The sequence below is a fragment of the Sceloporus occidentalis genome, unplaced genomic scaffold (genome assembly GCF_023333645.1).
Source record: "Sceloporus occidentalis isolate IW3139 unplaced genomic scaffold, rSceOcc1.0.p SCAF_7, whole genome shotgun sequence".
In the NCBI taxonomy this organism is placed as follows: Eukaryota; Metazoa; Chordata; class Lepidosauria; order Squamata; family Phrynosomatidae; genus Sceloporus; species Sceloporus occidentalis.
This window is the reverse complement of record NW_028316987.1, coordinates 45,964,203-45,988,812: the sequence shown is the minus strand read 5'-3', so window position 1 is coordinate 45,988,812 and position 24,610 is coordinate 45,964,203. Positions and strand designations below refer to the sequence as shown.

General features: G+C 39.3%; 1 protein-coding gene across 1 annotated transcript in view; it reads left to right on the top strand.

The window, feature by feature from the left end:
* The window catches only part of LOC149309677 (collagen alpha-4(VI) chain-like), an 87,476-nt gene that overhangs the window by 38,047 nt on the left and 24,819 nt on the right, over positions 1 to 24,610 (top strand). The window contains exons 15-27 of the mRNA XM_089531305.1: positions 3,445 to 3,498; positions 4,702 to 4,773; positions 6,266 to 6,292; positions 7,320 to 7,364; positions 7,707 to 7,760; positions 8,587 to 8,649; positions 10,077 to 10,142; positions 10,829 to 10,882; positions 11,665 to 11,700; positions 17,496 to 17,558; positions 18,069 to 18,131; positions 21,986 to 22,048; positions 23,557 to 23,619. Coding sequence (XP_089387431.1) covers positions 3,445 to 3,498; positions 4,702 to 4,773; positions 6,266 to 6,292; positions 7,320 to 7,364; positions 7,707 to 7,760; positions 8,587 to 8,649; positions 10,077 to 10,142; positions 10,829 to 10,882; positions 11,665 to 11,700; positions 17,496 to 17,558; positions 18,069 to 18,131; positions 21,986 to 22,048; positions 23,557 to 23,619 — 723 coding nt within the window. The remainder of the gene's footprint in view (positions 1 to 3,444; positions 3,499 to 4,701; positions 4,774 to 6,265; positions 6,293 to 7,319; positions 7,365 to 7,706; positions 7,761 to 8,586; positions 8,650 to 10,076; positions 10,143 to 10,828; positions 10,883 to 11,664; positions 11,701 to 17,495; positions 17,559 to 18,068; positions 18,132 to 21,985; positions 22,049 to 23,556; positions 23,620 to 24,610) is intronic.

The following is a 24,610-nucleotide window of genomic DNA, read 5'->3' as shown; positions in this document are numbered from 1 at the left end:
TGAACCAAAGGACAAGATGACACCCACCTTCATTCCATGCAAAGAAGCCAACTGGACTGGCAGTTCAATCTTACTTTAACACCTTCCTTTACATCTTAATTTAACATGATAACATATGCCACTACACTTGAAGCTAATTTAAGCTGATTTGGGGAGGGAAATACCCCCCCCCGAGGGAAATGCCCCAAGCCCAGCCTTGCGCGAAACAGCATTTTTAATTATCACATTTCTATTCTAGCTTCTTTCAATAGAATTCAAAAGTATACAGAGCAAAGCAATTTTCTTGTTAATTTTTGTAACTTATTGAAGATGGAAGTAAGGAAGAAAATGGCAAATCAACCAGTTGTGGTTGTGATCTGAATGTAGAATGTTTAACTGGAAAAATAAGGGAGAGAAATACAGAAGATATATTAAGATCAGTGTTTGGTAGTTCTTTCAGTTACTTTCATAAAGTTTAAATACTTCAGTTAGAAATGTAAGAAACCCCTCAAATCTCAAATGTGCAATAAGGATCAAAACTTTAGCTTCACTAGGCATAAATCTTCCAAGTATCCCATTAGCCAGTCAGTTTTCCTTGTTAACGTTTACAATTTGAAAATGAAACAAGACATGATTCACTAATCATTCTTGCAGTCCTCTGTGGGAAGCTCTTGTTGCATCTTCCAGCGAGGAAAGAAAGGTTGTTGTCATATACTCCGCTTAATGATTTAATAAAGTTTTAATAAAGCTTGGTTGTAATGTTGGGAATTTGTTGTAAAATAGAGATTTTTCTTTTGGAAAATGAGGAAGAGACACTCTGAAGATGAATGTTGAAAGAGGAAATCCAGCTATCCTACAAAGCAAAAGTGTGGAGAAAAGTGGTTTAGGACAGCAGGTGGTGTGAAATGTTCATTTATATGTATCAAGGGGTGCAGATGGACTCCAGTCCCCAACTGGGTGGTCCTAAATCCAGAAGAGGCTCCAGACTTAAGTAAGCCCCAATGGAGTTTTCAGTGAGATCACTACTTACTACATCCCTAAGATTGCCCATGCTGGTGCACAAGGACCAGCTATCACAATCTCACTTTAAAGAAGCAGTCAACTGATGCACATATATGGTAAATTATTTTTGTTATTCAGAAACCCTCTGAGATTCGGGGGACTGGTTAAAAACTCAGGGTCAGATCAAGACAATTTGCTGCTTGTGGCAAAATCAAAGATGATACCTTTCTACATTCCTTATATAGAAGCTGGTCAACCAGATGGACAATTATCATCCAAAGAGGGCAGCAGGTTGGCTTAGAGAAAATACATAACAGGTTGGAAGGAGACACAGCTGTGCCCTCTAACACCTTGCCAGTGAATGCCCATGCATGCCATCTGAGGCAGTTGCCCCTGGCCACAATCCTGTTGGTATGTGCCAGTGTAGCTCCAGCAGCATAAAGACTGGCCAACATATGGCCAGCAACTGGAACAGCCACCAGAATGTTCTTGTTTCATTCTCCATAGTTGCAGATAATCCACATAAATATGCTGGTGGAATTCTGTGCTTTGTGTATTGAACAGGATTTCAGCCTCATACTGCTGAGTGATAGAACTAGCCCTATATCAACTGGCAACTGGCAGAACTCTGCAGTGGAGGAAGATAGTAATTCTTAAAGCAGAAAGGCTGCAGATGGAAGGTTGTACAGATGGGGATGGGCAATGCAATACAAATTGCCCCACACTGGATTTCCCATTTAATTCACAGAACCTGGAAAAGAACCTCTATACCAGTCAGCTAAATGGAAAAAGATTATCTTTCATGGTTAATGTAGTTGTTAAACCTGAGAAGAGTGGAGGTTGGCTCTGTTAAGATGCAGACACCTTCAACAGAGGTTGTGCATGGACATGCACTCAGATGTCTAGCATATCTTACGGTGACTACCTTTTCAGAAACCAAAAGGCAAGCAAGCATGCTTGACAAGTTTACTTGGTGATTCTACGCATACATTCAGTGCCAGATAGTAGTTTCCTAACTTTTAACTAATGAAGGGAATGCTTCAGATGTAGGATTGTGGGTCATATTGGTCTAAAGAGGAATGGGAAGAAATAAAAGGGAGAATCTATGTGTGTGACCACAAAACCAGTAAACTGGGTCACATGGGCATCAGTCATCAGCATCCATACACCAATATCTATGGTTGAGCAAAAAGGAAAGCTTAAGAGACAGTGTGAAACATAACTAGAGGCATTTAGGAAGCTTTGAACAGTCTGCGCTCTCCTATGGCTCTAATATCAAAAGAAAGCAGGCTGAAAAAGATATTGCTTGATTGAAGTAATACTTGCACCAGTAGCCAGCAACACATTTGCAGTAAGACTGTATGTATGGCAATACCCTCCATATTCACAGCCTTGTTTCTCTTACATGGTGATCACAAAATGTGCACTACTCTGAGAGAGTTGGGAACTAGCTTGATACTGTGTTTACTTCAAGTACTTTGTTAATAAAGTTACAGTGTGTGCAACAGGGGAAAACAATCTCAGAACCATAGTTTAATATATTTAGACAGAAAAAAAGCATTTCTATTTGCAGCAGCTCATTTGCATTTGTCTGAAGGTTCTTACCTAGATACCATAAAAGGTAGATAAGAGGTTGACTATATATTCTTGTCCTACTAATGTGCAACCAATGGTAGGTTGTTCTCTATATCACAGATTTTTCTTGCAGATTCAAGTAAACATTGACTCAATTGGAACAGAATGTTTCTGCTTTCTTGAACCATTCACATCATTATATATTTAGGTGGTAATACATTATTATCTGAGTCTCTCTTCCCCCAATATCCTGATTTTATAAGATTGCAATATTGCAATGAGATGTATGTGAATGCAAGAACTATGCGAATATATTGATAATGTTCATAACTTCCCTGTCTACCCAAAATGAAATATCATTATATGATGTTTACCAGCCTTCCCTAACTTGACCCCCTCCAAGTATGTAGGCTTAAAGTTCCCATCAGATCCAGCCACCACCACATTGATATGGTAGTGCTGCCCTTCAGAAGGGTACGTGGCTGGGAAAGATGGAAATATAGGGCCTGTACAGACAGGCCAAAATAAAGCTGCTTCGGGTCACTTTGGTGGTATGCTGTTTAAATGACACACACATCTTGAGAGGCCAGAAGCTGTGCCAAAGCTGGGCTCCAGTCCTTAGGACTGCAGTGTGGCTTTGGCATGGTTTCCAGCCTCTTAGGACGCATGCATCATTTAAATATCATACTTCCAAAGTGACCCGAAGCAGCTTTTGTTTGGCCTGTCTGTACGGGCTCATAAATGCCCTTTTAAGGATATTCTTTGGATATTCTTTGCTTAGTTCATGGTGTATTTCAGTACATAAAAGTCTCACTTCTCATCTTCAAAATACATACAAAGGAGCTCTGTAATTTAAATGAAATTTTCTCACCTATTACTATCTTTCAGGGAAGTGTGGGCTACCGAGGATACCCAGGCCATCCTGGTGAGGAAGGAGGAATTGTAAGTAACAGATAATTCAGTGGTACAGAAACAATAGTTCAGCTGAGGTGGTCTGTGGCATCTATCTCACTGGTGCAGGGAATTCCCAACTTGAAAGGAACTATTCAAGGTTCTTAAAATACCTCAGCACTTTAGATAGCTCCCTTACAGTCTGAAATGGAGAGCCAACGTGGCGGTGGAAATCTAATAAGGGTTTGAGTGTTGGACTATATCTCTGGAGACCAGGGTTTGATTCCCCCTCAGAGGGTTTTCAAGTTGTTTTCAACTTATGACTACCCTATCAGAGGGTTTTCTGGATCTGAGAGCGAGTGACTTGCCGAAGGTCACCCAGCAGAGACCTAGTCCTATGCTCAAACCACTACACTACAGTGCCTGTCATATACTGTACACTTACCATGTCACATTTGTTGAATTTTAGAGGGAGTCCTCTAGGCATCAGTGTCTTCCACTTACAATTATCTCACATATTTTCACTGCTTTAGTTTTTATTTTCACCAAAAATCCATTAAAGTGAGTAAGACATAATAGCTGCAAAATGCCTTTTGGTCTGTGGGGTTGGATTATTAAGAATGCCTGTCACTTTTATTGTTACCTTATGATCTATTGGTTTTGTTAAATACGTTTAGTAGTATTATATATTTTGTAGGGATGTAGAAGGAAACAATGAGTAATTGTAGCAATTTTCTTCCTGCTGTGAGAAAGTCTTTGAAAAAAGCACATTTTTTTCAAAGACTATTTACAATTCAGAACATATTTGGCACAAAATTCACACTTTTGTGCTCAGAATATTTCTACATATTTTCTGTGCAGTGAATGCTATTTTCTGTGCAAGAAAAACACGTGCGAATTTTGTGCAGAACTGCAAAGGATCTTCTCAGTCCAGGATTCTTCTCATCAGTTTCCTGACAATTGAGAAACTAATTTTTTTACCATTTTCAAATAGTCTTTCCATCCCTTTGTGTTGTATATGTGAAAATGCTATATTATGGTTTAATTATTGTACACTGCTTGGATTTGTTTAACATCATAGGAGGCATTGAGATAAACACTGAAATAATTTACACAAAGAAACAAAACTGGTAGTGAGGAGCATCCTTCTAGCAGTAGGGAACAAATGGAACCTCTTTAGTTTATTAAAGGCATATTTTTCAAACCCAAACGCTAGTCAAGAATGACTCCTACCAATCTCTCTTTCTTTATTAGGGAGACCAGGGTCCAATGGGAATCAATGGCATAAGAGGAAACAGAGGATGCTCTGGTGCAAGGGGATCAAAGGCAAGTGAATATTCTTGAAGTGTAAGTTTTGTCAGGAGGGATACAGATTGGTGCTTTTACCCCATGTTATTTTAATGTCATATTTTATCGTTTACAGCCTTGGTATAAATCTGTCTGGTTTCACGCTTTCTCCCCTGTTTGAGGCTTATTGGCTTAATCCCTTCTCCCAGTGAATGCAGAACTTGTGCCTTTGCATGAATGGATCCATACATTTGTATTGAAGAGTCTAGTAGTACATCTGATGAAGTGGGCAATGGTCCATAAAAATGTATGTCAAATAAAATGTTTTAGACTTTAAGGTGCTATAATTGTGTGTGTGTTTAAAAAAACGACGACAAACAATCAAAGCACACCTGATTTAAAAGATGATTCTATTTTGTCAGTTTGCCTCTTGGTAATGAAGTATTGAATGGTAAGAGGTGCCCACATGTCAGAAGTCCAGGGTTATTGGTAAACAAAATTCTGGTGGTGGTGGTATGATGATGATGATGATGATGATGATGATGATGATGATTTTATTTACTTATATCCTACCCTTGTCCCAATATAGCGATGCAAGGTGATGCACAGCAAATTTAAAACAATATAATTTATAACATATAAGAGCATTAAAATACATATAAAATTAAAAAAAAAACATTAAACAATTTTAAAAGTTAAAACAATCATGTGTTAAAATTTAAAATGTATTAAAAACTCAAAACAAATCTTAAAATCTGAATTACACAGCATTTAAAGTAAACCCTTGACAATTTGAAAAAGCCTGACGGCGCAAGGATATTTTTATTTGCTGTCAAAAGGAAAGCAGGGATGGGGCCATCCTGGCCTTCAAGGGAGGGAGCATCTACCACGAAGGCATTCTCTCTTGCTCTCAATTGCTGTAATCTGCCTTGATTCCCAATGGGAAAAGGTGGAATATAAATTTTTAAAAAATATATTATTGTTCCCACCAAATGCATCTGAGAGGCTGGTGGGACAGGGAGGAGGGCCTCTCTGGATGATCTCAACACTGTAGTGGGTTCATAAAGGGAGATACGGCCCTACAAATAGCCTGGACCCAGCTGTATAGGGCTTTCTAGGTCAAAACCCACACTTTGAATTATGCCTGGAAATGTACCAGCTGCCAATAGAGCTGTAGCAATAAGGGATTTGCATGCCCCCTATAGCCAGCTCCAATTAACAACCTGGCTGTTGCTCTTTGGGCAAACTGACGTTTCTAAGCACTTTTCAAAGGCAGCCCCATGCATTACAATAATCCAAATGTTTTGGTGATGGTGGTGGGAAGAGAAAATTGATTTCCCTTTTGGCTCCTTGGGCAATGATCATTGGGGAAGACACTGACAAAATGCTAGTGTATCAAGGACTATTGTTAGAGATGGATCTTGTTCTTCCATGTAAGTAGCAACAGAGAGGAAGGTTTGCTCATTCAGATCTACCTTAGAATTTCTGCATTCTTTATGGTGTAATTTACAAGTCTCTTTGTAAATTTCAGGGACAAAGGGGATACCGAGGAAACAAGGTATGTAATCTTTTTCAACATGAATATTATCTCTTCACTTAAAGAATTTTCTTGAATATTCATTTTAGTAGTACTGGTAATAATAATGATGTTAGTACTAGTTTGTGAAAATGAGCCAGATTCATGAAAAATAGGTCTTTGGAGGATGATGATGTTGTTGAAGGGTGATTTTGGATGTATTTTGAATAACAGATAGGAGCTCCTTTTAGACTAGGAAGCTACCCTGTGCAATGTAAGAGTCTGTACCAGGCCTGTCTGGAGAATCCAGTGAAAATATCTAGGAATATTGGCATACAAAGTGTGTGCTTCATTATGGAGCTTTGGTCATTTCCAAAGATTCTACACCTTTAGATATGCTGCATAATATGTTTTGTTATGGGATAGAGATATAGGAAGCCACCTTTTACTTAGTCAGGGTGCATTTATGCTACTTAATTGTAGTACTCTGATGCCATTGTAACTACTCTGGCTGCATCCTGTGGAAATCTGGGATTTATAGTCTGGTGAAATTTGGTGAAGAGTATTTAGAATCCTCTGCTAGAGAGTTCTAGTGCTATAGTCCAGGGGAATGCACTAGAGCTCTCTAACAGAAAATTCCAAATATCACACTCAACTACAAATCCCAGGGTCCCATAGGGTGAAGCCATGGCTGTTATTTGGAACCCGGCTGTTATTTGGAACCCAGCTGTTATAATTGTACAGTGTGGATGTGTTCTCAGTCTGTTGGTTCATCTAGGCCAGCACTGTCTACATGGCTCCCTAGGATTTCTGGCAGCCCCAGACCTTTTGCTTGCACATCATTTCAGCCGTGTCACTGAACTAAATACTGGTATCTGTGATCAGTCTTACTGATGGGCTGAAATAGTGTTGGCAGCATTTTATGAGATACTCACTGGTTAAGTGATGAATGTTTAGCCATATACACTTGTGTTCTATATAATTATAACAGAAAAATGTGCCATAAATTGTATTGATAAGGAATGCTCAAAAGAACTTCCTAATAAGCATGTTTTAAAATTGTTAACAGGGTGAAGATGGTGACATTGGACTTTATGGGATTGATGGACAGGAGGTACCATTTAATCTGAACTTTTTGATCATGATCTTCATGTCTAGCCCTCTTTTTGAGATGTGCTGAGAAAGCACACAACTTTTAAAGAAATACAAAATTTAATAATAAAAAGTTACAAATCAGCTAAAATAGGCTTGACAACTAGCAAAATGTTCAAATATTAAAATCTTGTGAATGTTTCGAAATGGCTTGAAGAGAAGTCCAGATGCACAAATTCTCCAGATGTTTTAATAAATAGGATTGTCTTTGTTGTCTGAAATGCTAGAGGCTCTGTCTGAGATGGATACAGAGCTGTGCTTATTTGAGGAAAAACTTGATCTTCTTTCTACTTTTGTGGTCTAGGGAGAGCGAGGATCTCCTGGATCACCTGGACCAAAGGGCCGTTCAGGAAGAAGGGTAAAACTATAGACTATAAACTATAAAACTATAGTAGAGGGGCTGATGCTTCTTTCAGGTGCTCCAAGAAGAGATCTCTCACCTTTCATCAGAGCATGGTTCCCTTTTTGATAAGAGTTAAAGTACAGTACTTACATTGACCTGTGGATAAGTTGACCTAGGATTTTTGACTAAAAATTTTAGACTTATCCATGAGTATATACAGTATGTAGTCTTTTGGGACACACCTCCATCCTGTTGGAAGCTGCTATGAATTACTCATGATTAAGATTGGATATGCTAACTTCCCATTTCAGAACCATCTGATACAATCCAACAAAGCAGAGACAGGCAACATTGGTGGGCCGGGCCGGGGGGTGGTGGTGCAGTTTTCTTCCTGGAATCTTTTATTTAGTAAAAAAAATGCTTAAATAAACATATATTCATTAAAATAGTTTAATATCGAAATAAAATCAATATAATATCACTCCTAATTTTGAAGCATTAATACTGTTTTGGATAAATAATGGTTGGGGTTCCCTGAAACCCAGTTAAAAGACAAATCACAGTTTCTGTCCTGAAAGCTTGCAGAAGCAACAATTCATTTTGGGGGGGAAGGGGGTTGGAGGGAGCTGTGGTCCTGGGAGCCACAAAGAGAGCTGCAATTTGCTCACCTCTCCAATAAAGCATTAGATGTACCTCATCATCTTTGAGCATAAGCTGAAATTTGTCGGTTTATGGCTGCTTATTTTAATAAGTGAGGGATGAGTCTGGAGGACTTGCCAAAAGTAATATGTGTCACTGCATAATATCTGAACTGCTATTTGTTTCTTCTACATGGCTGAAGGGTAGAGAAGGCCCTAGAGGACAGCCAGGGGAACGAGGACAGCCTGGTATAAGAGGAGACAGTGTAAGTAATGCTGGATTTTGTTGTTTTTGTTTTAATACATGAAAGAGATGTTGGATTCCAGCTCCCCTCGGTTATCCCCCTGATCAGGAATAATGGAAGGTATGGTTGAGCTCTAGGCCATAATCTCCTCACCACTACATCTTCTTCTGCAGTGATAATGTCTCTACCATTTGGAAGTTGAGGGTATGTCTTAGCTCCAAATGGCAGAAAAGAAGGAATTTTCTTCTTTAACTATAAGACAAGAGGCTTAACGGAGCACTTCCATGCCCCAAGAAGCATGATGTTTGTGATGGCAGAATGTAGACCTTAATGGGTTAAGCAAAGACTCAGTACTAAAAGGAAACCTCTTTTACCCTTCCTTTTCAGGTTAATCCATTGTGTCTGGGAGTGCTTTATCACCAGTAAAATGTCCAGGTTCCTAAAACAGGGGCTAATGTTTCACCCCCTCCCCGACTCCTCCATAGGCCTAACCCACTCATCAGGGCCTAAAAGCACATTTTTTCTGGGTGCATATAGGCCAAATTGGTAATCCGAAATGACATCATTCATCTCACTTATGGTTGTCATTTTGGATTAATATGTGGCCAACAAAGAGGAATTTTAAAAAAGGGATTTTAGAGTGTGTGTAGAAAATTCAGAGGGTTGGGTTGTCTGGAAGGGAAAATTCACCAATTTTCACGTGTTTTGCTGTGGTCTTCAGGCTAAAAGTATCTAAAAGTTACAACCAAAATATGTTTGAGAGAGTCGTGGCAGGACAGGGAGACTCATGGGTCTGCAAAAGTGTGATGGGGTAGTGGTGGTGCTTGGAGCCTATGGGCTTTAGTTTACTCACCTATCTTATAGGATGCCTAGGACTCTGCTGCAGGTCATATGGGGCAGCTTCTTAGAGAGCTGACAGATTCCATCTTGAGGGCTTGTGTCTTCTTCTGACAACCTATTTCTCTGAAATTGTTTCATGACTGGACACTAAGAGATTACTGTCTTTACAATGCATACTTCCATATGGCACATCTAAAATCTAACACATAGACAATTTCTCTCAGTCCACTGTTGGAAGTTGCAAGGAAGTAGAATAGTATTTGATGCTCTATTAGCTTTGGCTGCAGTTGTATTTTTCTATAAACTCACCTGAGATAGATACTACTTTAGATGGAAATCTTTCTCACTATCTCTGGCCAATTACATTCTCACTGTATAAAATTACAGCTCCAGTCATCAAGCCACCCATACAGATTGCATGCTTGAATTCATTGTCTTCCAAGATGATTTCCTTCATTGCTTCAGGGAAGTAATGTGCTGTTTTTGATGGAAGGGTCAAATGGAAAGGAGTATTTAATCATTTTCTGTGAACTACATTTTTTCTGCTGTGCTAGTGAAGCAGAGGCCTTTGAAAACATTTCAGAGTCTTTTTTCTCCTTTCTTTTCAGGGAGTTCCTGGAATTGACAGCAATGTCTTTGGTTCCCTGGGTCCAAAAGGAAACACAGGGCAGCAGGTATCCAAGCCAATTCCTGACAAATAGACACTACTCTGAACAGAACAATGCACTTTGCCCCAAGACTACATGTTGTTCTTTTCTCATAGTGTTCTTAATCACTGACTTATTTATTATTATGTTAATGATTATTAATATTTGTGTTGGGACTCATAACTGTGAAAAACAAAAGTAAATAAATAAAAATAACAGAGCTGCCAAAATGTGGGCATTTTAGGCAATTGTTAATCCCAACAAGAATAGACCAATTGAATCAAAGTATTGGCAAATCAACATTTGTAGACTTGCCATTAATGTAATGGGTTTCCTTTAGTTGTGAACAGCATTTGGATTTCAGCCTGAGGTTGCAACATGAACCTGATTATTGCTGGAGAGAAAAGAGGCACACGAACATGATGTTCTATCATTGTGTAGATTTTGGCAGATCTGTGGTTTCAAAGGAACATTGACTTGAATAAGATGCCTTTGGCAGCATATGTACAATCTGAAATGAGACAAATGTTTATGGTTTTCATTCTTTCCGATTAGATATGGTTGATACAATTGATTACAATGAAGTTATGTTGTATGATGAATATTGTATATGTATGTATCTTGAATTATATGTCAGACTTCATTAGACACATCTGATGCCAGAACATGAAAAATGTACAGATGTAATTTAGTAATCTCATTCTTTTCTGCAGGGAGAACTTGGAGTTGATGGAGTAGGAGGCGAGCCAGGCGAGAATGGTCCACTTGTAAGCACAGTTATTGTACTGGAGAAGAAGCAGATGGTTCAAGCAAATGTTATGGCTAGGTTTGCAGGGACAGGTTCTCCCTTACCCTTTTGCTTGTGTAAACTCTTTTAAAAACATTTTGGAATTAGAAAAAGGTAATTTGGTGGGCAGAAAAAGGGAAGAGGCCTAAACACACACATGGCAAGCTTTACTAAAAGAAATAAATATTTCCTTTTAGAACTGGTTGTTTCCTCCTTTTATATTCCTTTAATTTGGCCCCAAAACTAGAAAATTGGATCTGTGGTATTTTCCTCCCTGTTATATTTAATTTATCAAGAAATTGGGGATTAATTGTCAGCTGCAACCTTTTCCTAAGTTCATTTCTTAGATGTTTGATTACAATTTGTATCACACCTAGCATGCATGGGGATGATAGGAGTTCTGGTAATATCCCAGCTGAGTATTCAAGACTGGGAAAAATAGAGCATTTACATTTTAAGACTGGTCTTAGAAGCATTAAGAAATTCACCTCTTTTACAGTGGCTTCTTATTTTCCTCTATGTTTTGGATTCACTTCAACCTGCTGTGTTCTGAGTCTTGGGTGGGCTGTGAACAAAATACACAGTTAATCAATAAAAAGTTACTAAGGAAATTGAGACCGTAGATGATTAAAATTCTCTAGTGATTTGTTGGGGGAATGTGTAAGAGTAATAGTTTCCACAGATTTAAGTTCTACTATGTCTTTATTTTAAAACGTGTTCCAGTTTGGGATGCTGTAACTGTTTCTTCACCACTTTTTTTAGGGCCCTGAAGGTCAGAGAGGTCCTCCTGGCTTAAAGGTGAGTAGTAACTGCACTCAGACTAATGAATATATTCCTATGTGCCAAGTCTGTATATTTGTCTCTTATTTATGGAACTGATTGGGAAACTCACCTTGTTAGGAATAAAAACTATATGACAGACCTGTTTTGTTCTGAATCTGAAGGGTTATTGACCCATAGAGCTAGTAACTAAAAGGGAAACAATGGGTTTTGTTAAAATAAGGACATTTCTAAATCTTTGTTTTTAAGAAAATGGTTTTCTTGTGGTAAATCACCTGTGGTACTTGGATTAGTAGGACAAAAACAATAAGCAGGAATGGTTAAATCATAAATGAGTAGAACTTTAAAAAGAAACTATGGTTAGTTATAGTTTTGGGTGCAAGGTTTAACCATTCTTAAGCTTCACATATATACTCGGCCAGGATGTTAGCAAGATTATTCTTGGCACAAGTAACTGACGTACAACCACTACCTTTCTGCCTAACATACATGTCAGGGTTGTTATGAGCCACTTTGGAAGAAGTGCCTTTAAGCCCTGTTTCCAGGCTCCCTAGAAGCATCCATTTGGCCAGTATAAAAAGCCCTGCAGGATGCTGGTCTAGAGGAACTTATTCTACAATTCAGCAGGACTCATTTCCAATTCTTAATTTTTGTCAAGAGATGAAGAGAGATTGGCCTCATAAGCCAACATTTCCTGCCCAAAGCTGGAATCTTAGCACATCTGTTTTATCTCTGTCTCAGCCAACAATATTCTCTTTATTGCAAACTAGCTATACATTGACAATTATAGAACTCTAGAGGGCCCTGTGAGCTTTGACATTTTTCTGTATTTAACTCTCCTGACCTGCGATAAACTCATTTTTAAAATGGTACAAATATATCTAAAGCCTATCATTAGTTAGCACTGCTGAGTATTCTTTTTATTTCCAAACCTTTCTTTGAGTAATGATAGCGTTAGGTGTCAATAAACATTTTCAGATTGTGGCTTCTTCTACTATTTTTTCTCCATTTTCTGTGAAATAAAAACCTCCAAAACATCTCACATCAGTTTTTGCATTAATGCAACACTTGAGCAAGGGACATCACATGAAGACAGATTCAGAAACTGGAACAAGCAAAAGATTATCTCTTAAATAATCTTCCCCTGAAAATCAAGGGAAATATTTAAATATTTACCTTAAGAAGAGTCCCAGAGCATGAAGAACATGGTGCTCTGCCATCATTTATACTTACCTGGATTAAATACAATTGCCTGGATTTCAACCTTAAACCAATGGGTGTTGGAAAGCGTGCATAGATCCATTTGCACTCAGACTAAAGTCAAATGCCTTGTCCAGAGATATTATCCTTCGCTTTGCTCATTATGCAGTACTTGTGATCAAATACTAGTATTCCATGCCATTTCCCTGGACACTTTAAGAAAAAGATGCACTTTTAAGCACTTCACGATACTCCTGCAACAAGCAGGTGTGAAGTATAAATGGTGCTTCTCTTTTAAAGTAATCATTATACAAGGGGAGACTATAACGACCGCTATGTCCAAAACGCACCAGTGTCTCCTGAAAAATTAGAGGAAGAAGCAAAGGAGGAAGATACCTCACCCATTCAAGTGGGAAATTACTAAGGAGATTTGGGACTGAAGATGGTTAAGCTGAGGAGAAATGGAAAAAATGGGGAAATACATTATAAAAACCCTAAAACATTTGCTTTGTACAAATTGGCACCTCAGATGGATGAAAATTGTGAGGCATATTGACACCTAATGCCAATGAAAGGCTTTGGATATGAGTCTGAACCCAAATTCCTGATTTCTGTTGTTATTCTTCTCTCATAGTACTCCTGAGGAGAACTGTATGTTTTTTCTGTTTCAAAATATTCCTTTGACACCCTCCCATATAAATTTAAAAAATGGCAAGTGATAAATTTAAAAAATGGCAAGTGATAATTAATCAATTGATTTTTAATTTTAAAAAGACCAAGGTTACTGAAGTCAGTTAGACATGTTGCCACTGGAAATGGAGGATTAGCAATGCTTGATCTTGCACTTTGTTTTAGGCTTTCCAACTGAGCCATCTCACCCGACTAATCACTGGAAGTCATACCACCAAATGGGTTAAATCAGAGATTAATGACATCTCCTTGCTAGAATCCATTTATTTATACTACCAAGTTATGAGACAGAAGTGTAAAGTAGTATCAAATCCCTTTTTATGTAACTGTATGTAATTCCTTGTCTAGACTGGTGTTGGTGTGAGACACGCCAAATTCAAGATCTATTTACAGAGGGGAAATCTAGATTGGAGGACAACTTAAGAATCATGATAATTTTAGGATCTATTAAGTTTAACTGTTTAAGTTTAAATTTGAACCCATACATATAAATAAACATGTGCAAAATGTATGCAGTGACCTCTTTTTTGCTGTTATTGCTTTTTGGGGCTTATGTTTTTTCCTTTTGAGGGCCATGTGGCCAAACAGCTTTCCTCTTTTTAGCCATCTTAAATAGATCCAATTTCTTTCAAACCAAGACCAGCACCAGTGAATCTAAGGCAGTAATTCTTAACCTTTGATTTTTCAGCTGCTTTGGACTTCACTTCCAGAAACACTAGCCAGTTTGACCCCTGGTGAAGGATTCTGGGATTTAAAGTCCAAAACATTTGGAGAACCAAAGTTTGAACCCCCTCAGTCTAAGGGATCCTCTGGAGCCCCAGCAGTTTGGAGCGACTATTTAATTTATCCCAATACCTAACTAAGATGCAATAGTGTGGTGGGGATTGTGAGAAATGACAAGGATAATTCCATGCTCCATTGTGCTGAATTCAGCAATATTTCTGACACTGGCTATCTGTTGCCTGATATGTCCACTGGGCTTTCCAGCACAGAAGTGAGCCCAGCAGAGGCCATTTTGCTGGGAGTCCTCTCAGACCTGACACAATCCCTATTTTAAGTACTTAACTGCTAAGAATAAGTAATAAAACAATATGTCTTATTGAGAGTGAGCACCACATGGTTCCTCATCTGAGAAATATGAGAAGCAAAGTTCACATTTACCATAGGTCTGGGACAATGAAAATTAGGATAGTAAAGAACCACTTCTGTCCACATAAGTCACAGCTGTCTTAACGGAATTCATGTTTTGTTACATCAGCTGCCAAACATGGGTTTGGAGAGAGTAGACAAATGGATGAAGGAAAAGTCTCTCATTTGCTAAATAGAGCTTCCAGGTTCAGTGGCAGTAAACCTTTGAAATCCAGTTTTACATGCATGTGGAGAGTATGTGAAGGCAAGCAGTAAGAAAGAATGGTTATCTCAGCTTTTATGACCCTGCCAGAGCATTTACAAGAAGCACTGCCTCCTTTGGTTCAAGGCTACTGTTGTTGAATTTTGGAGTTTGTTATACAGTGGAAAGGAGAAGCCAGGCATAGTCAGACACGCATTCTAGACTTCAGGAGAGCGGATTTCAGTAAACTTAGAGAAATACTGGGGGTGATCCCATGGTCAGGAATACTAAAAGAGAAGGGAGTTCAAGATCGATGGGAGTTTCTCAAAGGGGAGATACTGAAGGCACAAATTAAAACAGTTCCAGTGAGAAAGAAAAATGGGAGGTGTCGCAAGAACCCAGGATGGATGACCAAGGAACTTTCAACTCAGCTAAATTTTAAACAGAACATGTATAAGAAATGGAAAAATGAGGACATCACCAAAGAGGAATTCAAACAAATAGCTAGCATGTGCAGAGATAAGGTCAGAAAAGCTAAAGCACAGAATGAACTCAGGCTTGCTAGAGAGGTTAAGAACAACAAAAAGGGCTTTTTTGGATATGTCCGCAGCAAAAGGAAGGAGAAGGAAATGGGAGGGCCACTGCGTAGAGAAGATGGCAAAATGCTAACAGAAGACAGAGAAAAAGCAGAATTACTCAACATTTTCTTTGCCTCAGTCTTCTCAGAAAAGGCAAAGGATGCTCAACCTGAGGATAATGGAGCAGAGGACAGAATAGGGGAATTTCAGCACAAAATAAGTAAAGAGATAGTACAGGAATACCTGTTTAACCTAAATGAATTTAAGTCTCCAGGACCAGATGAGCTACATCCAAGGGTATTAAAAGAACTGGCAAATGTAATATCGGTGCCATTGGCAATAATCTTTGAGAACTCCTGGAGAACAGGAGAAGTCCCAGCAGACTGGAGGAGGGCAAACGTTGTCCCCATCTTCAAAAAGGGGAAGAAAGAGGATCCAAACAATTATCGTCCAGTTAGTCTGACATCAATACCAGGAAAGATTCTAGAGCAGATCATTAAGAAGAGAGTCTGTGAACATCTAGAAGGCACTGCCATAATCACAAAAAGTCAACATGAGTTTCAGAGAAAGAAGTCATGCCAGACAAACCTGGCCTCTTTTTTTGATAAAATTACCAGCTTGTTAGATGAAGGGAATGCTGTGGATAAAGTATATCTTGATTTCAGTAAGGCCTTTGACAAAGTTCCCCATGACATTCTTGCAAACAAGCTTGTAAAATGTGGGGTAGACAAGGCAACTGTTATGTGGATTTGTAATTGGTTGACCAGCTGAACCCAAAGGGTGCTCAACAATGGCACCTTTTCATCCTGGAGAGAAGTGACCAGTGGAGTCCCACAGGGCTCTGTCCTGGGCCCAGTACTGTTCAACATCTTTATCAATGACTTGGAGGAAAAAATTGGGGAAATACTTATCAAATTTGCAGATGACACCAAATTAGGAGGAATAGCTAATACTCCAGAGGACAGGATCAAAATTCAAAATGACCTGAATAGACTAGAAAGCTGGGCCACAGCTAACAAAATGAACTTCAACAGGGAGAAATGTAAGGTACTGCACTTAGGGCGAAAAAATGAAATGCACAGATATGGGGGACACCTGGCTTAAGGAGACAACATGTGAAAGGGATCTAGGAGTCCAAGTAGGCCACAAGTTGAACATGAGTCAACAGTGCGATGCAGCAGCTAACAAGGCCAATGCGATTTTAGGCTGCATCAATAGAAGTATAGTGTCTAGATCAAGGGAAGTAATAGTGCCACTATATTCTGCTCTGGTCAAGCCCCACCTGGAATATTGTGTCCAGTGGCACCACAGTTCAAGAAGGACGTTGAGAAGCTGGAGCGTGTCCAGAGGAGGGCGACTAAGATGCTGAAGGGTCTGGAAACCATGCCCTATGAGGAACGCCTTAGGGAGCTGGGTATGTTTAGCCTGGAGAAAAGAAGGTTGAGAGGTGATATGATAGCCCTGTTGAAATATTTGAAGGGATGTCATATTGAGGAGGGAGCAAGCTTGTTTTCTGCTGCTCCAGAGACTAGGACCCGGAGCAATGGATGCAAGCTGCAGGAAAAGAGATTCCACTTCAACATTAGGAGGAACTTCCTGACAGTAAGGGCTGTTCGACAGTGGAACACACTTCCTCGGAGTGTAGTGGAGTCTCCCTCCTTGGAGGTCTTCAAATGGAGGCTGGATGGCCATCTGTCGGGGATGCTTTGATCTGGATTTCCTGCATGGCAGGGGGTTGGACTGGATGGCCCTTGCGGTCTGTTCCGGCTCTATGATTCTATGATTCTATGAATGAATGCCTCTTCATTCTGTCAAATCAGTAAAACAGCAGATAGTTTGACAATCTGTGCTCCAGGTTTATTTGTTTGTTTTAAGTGTTGGGGCTATGGCTGATTATGGAATGCAACACCTTTCCCAATACCAAGTTGGCAAGAATTGCATTCATACATTTTAATGAAGGTTGCAAAAGTTCGGAAATACACATTTTACCCAATTCTTCATGTTTTACTTGACAGGGTGCAAAAGGTGATGAAGGAGAACCAGGTGTTCCCGGAGAAACAGGATGGCAAGGCCCACAGGTAATCCGAAACTGTGTTGAGCTGCAGTATTTGGAACATGGACAGCACAGTCCAGCGCACAACCAGCATTTAGTGAGGGCTTGTAATGACTTCCTAGTGCTGAATTCAGCATAGCAGCTGTATTATTTCTGTGTTTCAGAACTTAGAAAGTTTCCTTTTTTGAACTACAATTCCCAGAATGCCCAGGTAGCATGAACAATGCCAAAAATAACATTGCCAAGCATTGGCCTTGTTTTTATTATATTTATAATGTTATTGTATTCTATATTTAGTTTTAATTGGTATTAAGCATATAATGTGTGTGCATGGGATAGAATTTTTTTCTAAATATAAAATACGTACAGGTAGGCTTTATGTTATTTTACTTTATTTTTGGTAGGCATTATGAACTGAAGCAGTTGTGTTTGTTGGCCAGAAAGCTGGAACAGGATCTTGATGACTAAAAACAAAGAATAAAAAAACAAAAACTGCTATACTTTGCTCACTCAGATTTCTCATCTGTATCACCAGGGTGCAGGAGGCCGTCAAGGAATACCTGGCCTACCAGGACCACAAGGTTTGCTGGGCCCCCAAGTAAGTCTTAAAATTTACTTCTTATTTTGTACAATATGTTTCTTTATTTCCTACAACAAGAAAGCACATAGGATGGCATTCGGCCAATGAAGTATGGTGGTGTAAGTTAAACTTAAGCCATCACAATTCAGTATTTTCATCATTGTGGCTGTCAGAATTCACTGACTTTGGAACAACCAAATTTCCCTGAAACCTGCCTTTTCTCATAGGCCATTATCTGGGCCCAGCCATTTTCTGGTCTGTGGAGAGCAAGGGGCCAGCAGATAGGCATGCCACTATTTTCCTATAGCTAGGTGCAGAGCAATGACACCATCTCCACAGACCTGTGGAGGACTCTTGGAGAACTCCTGTGAATTCTTGTCACTGTATGTTTTGTATCTTTCAGTACAGGATCTCAGCCACAGGGTTGATTTAAAAAACCTTTTCCATTCATATAAAATACTGCTTGAAAATAGTCCGAGGCAGCCACTATTCACAAATGAAAAATGCCAGTGAATTTTTAGTCAGTTCTGGTTTTCATTTTTTTGGGGGGGGGTAAATATTCAACTCTTTGGGAGTTGAATATAGCCCCAGGGAGTCTTAGAATTAGAACATTGTACCCCAGACCCTCTGAAGTTGCCTACTGACATGATCTTACCAGTGAATTTATTTTTGGTTCTTTATAGAACAATAGAATCATAGAATCATAGAATCATAGAATCATAGAGTTGGAAGAGACCACTAGGGCCATCCAGTCCAACCCCCTGCCATGCAGGAAATCCAATTCAAAGCATCCCTGACAGATGGCCATCCAGCCTCTGTTTAAAGACCTCCAAGGAAGGAGACTCTATCACCCTCCGAGGGAGTGCATTCCACTGTCGAACAGCCCTTACTGTCAGGAAGTTCCTCCTAATGTTCAGGTGGAATCTCTTTTCCTGTAGCTTGCATCCATTGTTCCGGGTCCTGTTCTCTGGAGCAGCAGAGAACAAGCTTGCTCCCTCTTCAATATGACATCCTTTCAAATATTTAAACAGGGCTATCATATCACCTCTTAACCTTCTTTTCTCCAGGCTAAACATCCCCAGCTCCCTAAGTCGTTCCTCATAGGGCATGGTTTCCAGACCCTTCACCATTTTTGTCGCCCTCCTTTGGACACGCTCCAGTTTCTCAATGTCCTTTTTGAATTGTGGCGCCCAGAACTGGACACAATATTCTAGGTGGGGCCTGACCAGAGCAGAATACAGTGGCACTATTACTTCTCTTGATCTAGACACTATACTTCTATTGATGCAGCCTAAAATAGCATTGGCCTTTTTAGCTGCCGCATCACACTGTTCACTCATGTTCAACTTGTGGTCTACTTGGACTCCTAGATCCTTTTCACACGTAGTTTCATTCAGCCAGGTGTCACCCATCCTATATCTGTGCATTTTATTTTTCCGCCCTAAGTGCAATACCTTACATTTCTCTGTGTTGAATTTCATTTTGTTAGCTTTGGCCCAGCTTTCTAGTCTATTCAGGTCATTTTGAAACTTGATCCTGTCCTCTGGGGTATTAGCTATTCCCCCTAATTTGGTGTCATCTGCAAATTTGATAAGTATGCTCCCAATTCTGTCATCCAGGTCATTGATAAAGATGTTGAATAGCACTGGGCCCAGGACAGAGCCCTGTGGGACCCCACTGGTCACTTCTCTCCAGGATGAAAAGGAGCCATTGTTGAGCACCCTTTGGGTTCGGCCGGTCAACCAATTACAGATCCATTTAACAGTTCCTTTGTCTAGCCCACATTTTACAAGCTTGTTTGCAAGAATGTCATGGGAAACCTTGTCAAAGGCCTTACTGAAATCAAGATATACTATATCCACAGCATTCCCTTCATCTACCAAGCTGGTAATTTTATCAAAGAAAGAGATTAGGTTTGTCTGGCATGACTTGTTTCTCTGAAACCCATGTTGACTTTTTGTGATTATGGCATTGCCTTCTAGATGTTCACAGACTCTCTGTTTAATGATCTGCTCCAGAATCTTTCCTGGTATTGATGTCAGACTAACTGGACGATAATTGTTGGGATCCTCTTTTTTCCCCTTTTTGAAGATGGGGACAACGTTTGCCCTCCTCCAGTCAGCTGGGATCTCTCCTGTTCTCCAGGAGTTTTCAAAGATTATTGCCAATGGCTCCGATATTACATTTGCCAGTTCTTTTAATACCCTTGGATGGAGTTCATCTGGTCCCGGAGACTTAAATTCATTTAGATTAATAAGGTGTTCCTCTACTATCTCTTTACTTATTCTGTGCTGAAATTCCCCTATTCTGTCCTCTGCTCCATTATCCTCAGGTTGAGCACCCTTTGCCTTTTCTGAGAAGACTGAGGCAAAGAAGGTGTTGAGTAATTCTGCCTTTTCTCTGTCTTCTGTTAGCATTTTGCCATCTTCTCCACGCAGTGACCCTACCGTTTCCTTCTTCTTCCTTTTGCTGCGGACAATACTCCAAAAAACTGCAGCAGGAGGGACAATCCCTTGAATTCCATTGCCCTGCGTCAGTTGAATTTCAGCAAGTTATGCTTCTTTTAAAGTCTTTGGTGCATAATTTTGCTCACAGTCTGCCAACACTATGGACTTTGTCTATTGTTGTAGTTGACTGCTTAACAGGTTTTTTTATCTTGATGTAATGTAGAGAGGGATTCTTGGAGATATCTCATCCACAGGGTCACCATGAATTGAATCGACTCAAGGGCAGCCAACAACAATGTAAAGAGTACCTTTTAGTCACAGTTTTGTCCATATGTAATTGAAATATTTATTTTTGCCAATGCTTATTTTAAATTTGCAACCCAAGTATGGAAAAGGAAACTATTGATATGCCCAGGTATAGCTGATACTTGGTTTTTAAATTTGTCTTACCTCTATATGACTTAAAACTTAATGCGGGCAGCATCCTGATGCTGCTGCCTGAATACATCCCGGCTGCATCCCTGCTTCCAAGAGTGCTCCGGTGGCCATTTTTTTAAGCTGGAAAACTCCCGAATCTGAAAAGAGCTGTGAGGAGTGCTCCTGGAAGGGCTGTATTCAGGCAGCAAATTCGGCAGCAAAAATCTTCTGATAACATCTACCCGGATTAAACTTTAAACTGGATAGAGGTAAACTGAATTTAAAAGCCAAGCGATAAACTCCTGAGTTAAAAGTGGATTAAACACATTTGAACAACATGTTACATTTAAGGAAAAAATTAACTCCATACCTGTCAGACTTTTTTGAATTCACTTTGCAGTAACTCAAATAAGATGAGGACAAAGTGGGAGGGGAAGAAAGAAAGTGGGGACATTATAAAAGCATCTGAAAAAGTGAGATGACAGAGGATTATCAGGGACTGTCCCTGCCAAAGTGGGACAGTTGGAACTACAAGCCAAACAAATGAAGAATATGCATGCATGTGTACACACACACACACACAAACACACACACAAAGAGAGAGAAATACACACTTTTAAAGTCAGCTCTGGCACTATGAGATTTCCCCCCACCTTTTTCCTGAGGACCAGAGAAGGCCAGACCCTGAGATTTGGGAACTCTGTTCGTGAGACGTGGACTTATATTTTAAAAATAAATGAATAATTTCAGTTCCAGTTATAATAATGTACGTCTTTGTCTTCCTGCATAGTGGATTTAACAGGCATCATTTGGTACAGTTGGAAACCTGGATATGATTAGAAAGAAAACGTAAAAGCTATTTAACTGGCTGCCAGTGATTACTGTGGTCAAAAAGGCCATTAACCGTGATGGAGAAAAGGGTGATTTTGCCAAAATTTTTGTGTTTTGAGAAGAAGTCAGGAATTGCTTTTTCTTAATGTGACTTTCAATATGTGTTTCTGATTGGAGGGTAGTCCAGGAATCGAAGGTGTACCTGGTGCTGTAGGGAAACTAGGACATAAAGGCCAAAAGGTAGGTATTCTTTACTTCAAAAAAGACCCTTTGTGCCTTTGATAAATCATCTGAATGCATTGCTTTAAAATGTACCCTTTATTTCCCCCTCCCCCAATATAAGCACAATATAAAAATAGTTGTGAGTAGCAACTGATTAAAGCTTTAAATACTTCTTTGTACTCGCTGGGAAATGTCCATCTTTTGCATCATGTTACTCCACTTTAATATGGATTTAATTAACTATTGCTCTATACCTGAATGCAATTCAAAGTACTGATTATCACCTTTAATGTCCTAAATTACTTGGGACTAATTCAGGGTATATAATCCCATAAAACAACATATTGTAGTTATCTGAAACTCACCAAGCTTATGTTGAATGAAAAGAGTTTTGGCTGTCAGCAGCTCTTCCTACAAAATGGCTGGTAGACCCGTGAGGCTAGTAAAGTGACCTTTCATGTCTGATTCCATTCATTCTGTTTACAGATTTTACAAAAAGAAGTTAATGTGAACAGATATACCCTTTCCTTTAGACTTTCCCTCTTCCCTGGATGAATATATTATTCTTCTGCAGCTATGGACTTTTACAGTAGGCTTGTGCTAGGATGAAGAGCTAGTATGCTCTGTTTCAGATGTCAAACTTTTAGTCCAAGATTACCAGCATTCTTTACTGTCAAAAGTCTGTCAGGAGCCTACACTAGAATCTCTTTCTCCCTGATGTCTAGTTTTCTGTGTGAAAGGTATTGTTTTGGTGATTGAAGGTCAGAGTAAGTGAATTGGGAAGAGTAAGAGAGTTGAAGAGTTAACGAATTGAGGGCGAATGAGAGGATTTGAAAATGAAATAAAAGTAAAGAGAATAGAGAGGAAGAAGAGAGAGAGGAGAGAGAGAGAGAGAGAGAAGAAAGAAAGATGGGGAGAGAGGAAAAGGGAAGAGTGGGTATTTGAGGAGGGAGGTAATGGAGAAAGGGAATAAGGGAATGTATTGAGTTGATGGAATAGAAAGAGAGAAGTAGTGGATAGCTGTCATCGCCTAATAGATCACTTAGATTAAATAACGATAGAATGTTAATGTAAAGTAGGAGATGATGTATGTTGTGGTGGAAATTCCTTTGGTAATGTATGTTATGGTATTTTATGATTGTGTAGTGTTTTAAAATTTTAATAATAAAAAAGAAAGGTATTATTTTGTACATAGACACTATTTCATTCAAGTAAACACCCTCTTGCAGTGCAAAGCTGCATTCTTGAGACTGAGTGAAAGATGTTGTAGCACAAGGTTTCATAGACTTGGTCTACTTCCTCAGATAAATCTGAAGAAGTAGACCAAAATTTAAGCTACAAGGTGTTTCACTCAGTTACTCAAAGGTGCTGCATGATTTTTCATACTGATATTCCAAGACTAATATGGCTGTGTCTCTGAATTCTACACACCTGCAATCTTTATAATCTCACTGAAAACCCAAACCCAAACCAGGTCAAGTAATGTTGACAGGCTACTAATCTCTTTCTCTCTCATGCCATAAAAGGGTGAACATGGTGATCCTGGAGAAAAAGGCCTACAGGGGCCATCAGGACCAAGAGGCTTACCTGTGAGTTTTGTCTTGCTGATTCTGTCTCTTTACTAGACTTTTGTCACTGAATTAATGCATCCCGATATATTTAATTTTTCATTCATTATTTATATCTTCACATTCAGAGCACTTCCATGCCCTTTATGGGGCTATCCCACCACATAGGCAAATTTACTTCAAGACCCAGTGAAAAGACATGTCTTTGAGAGCAGAACAGGTAGCACTTTCTTAGCTACTTGATGAAATTATACTAAAACTATTGGCTGAATTACAAATGCACAAAATGAACCAGTCACCAGCTTAAAGCTCAAGTCCCAGTATTAAAACAATAAAAATACATTTTTATGTAACTAAAATACTGTATGCATGTTTCCAAATGTGTAACCCATAATTCAAGACTGGTTCCATCGCTAATATAAAAACTCATTATTGTCTTCAATACTATTCTTAGGAACTAGGAAAATTTAATGAAAATGGCATTCCTAATGTGAATGTGACTTGCCCAAAATTGGAACAAATTCTCCTATAATACCTAAGGAAACATGTAAAATAGGAAAAACCAGGATATGTCAGGAATGCAGTTTTTAGACTATGAGGGACTTGTTTCTTCATGGTTTTAATGTAAGCAACCATTTGCTTCTTTTACAGCTATAACAATCAAAATGTTTTTATCCACAGCCCTATTGAGACTTACCACAGTCAGTACCCATCCTAGGTGCCAATCTTTCTTAGTGAAAAGACAGGTTTGAAACCAACCAACCAACCAACCAACCAACCAACCAACCAACCAACCAATGTTACAGGGCAGGCTGTCCTGAGATATTTTGCTGCCTTGGATTAAAAAGGTGTTCTCAGTAGAAGTCAGGGCACATTGTACCCAAGGCTAGTAAGTGATTTTGGTAAATGAGGCAGAGACTTCATAAGTATCTTTACTCCAACAGGGTGTGTGAACACAGATGGTAACCACCACCACCATTACCACCACCATTGTTGACCTAACCAACTAACT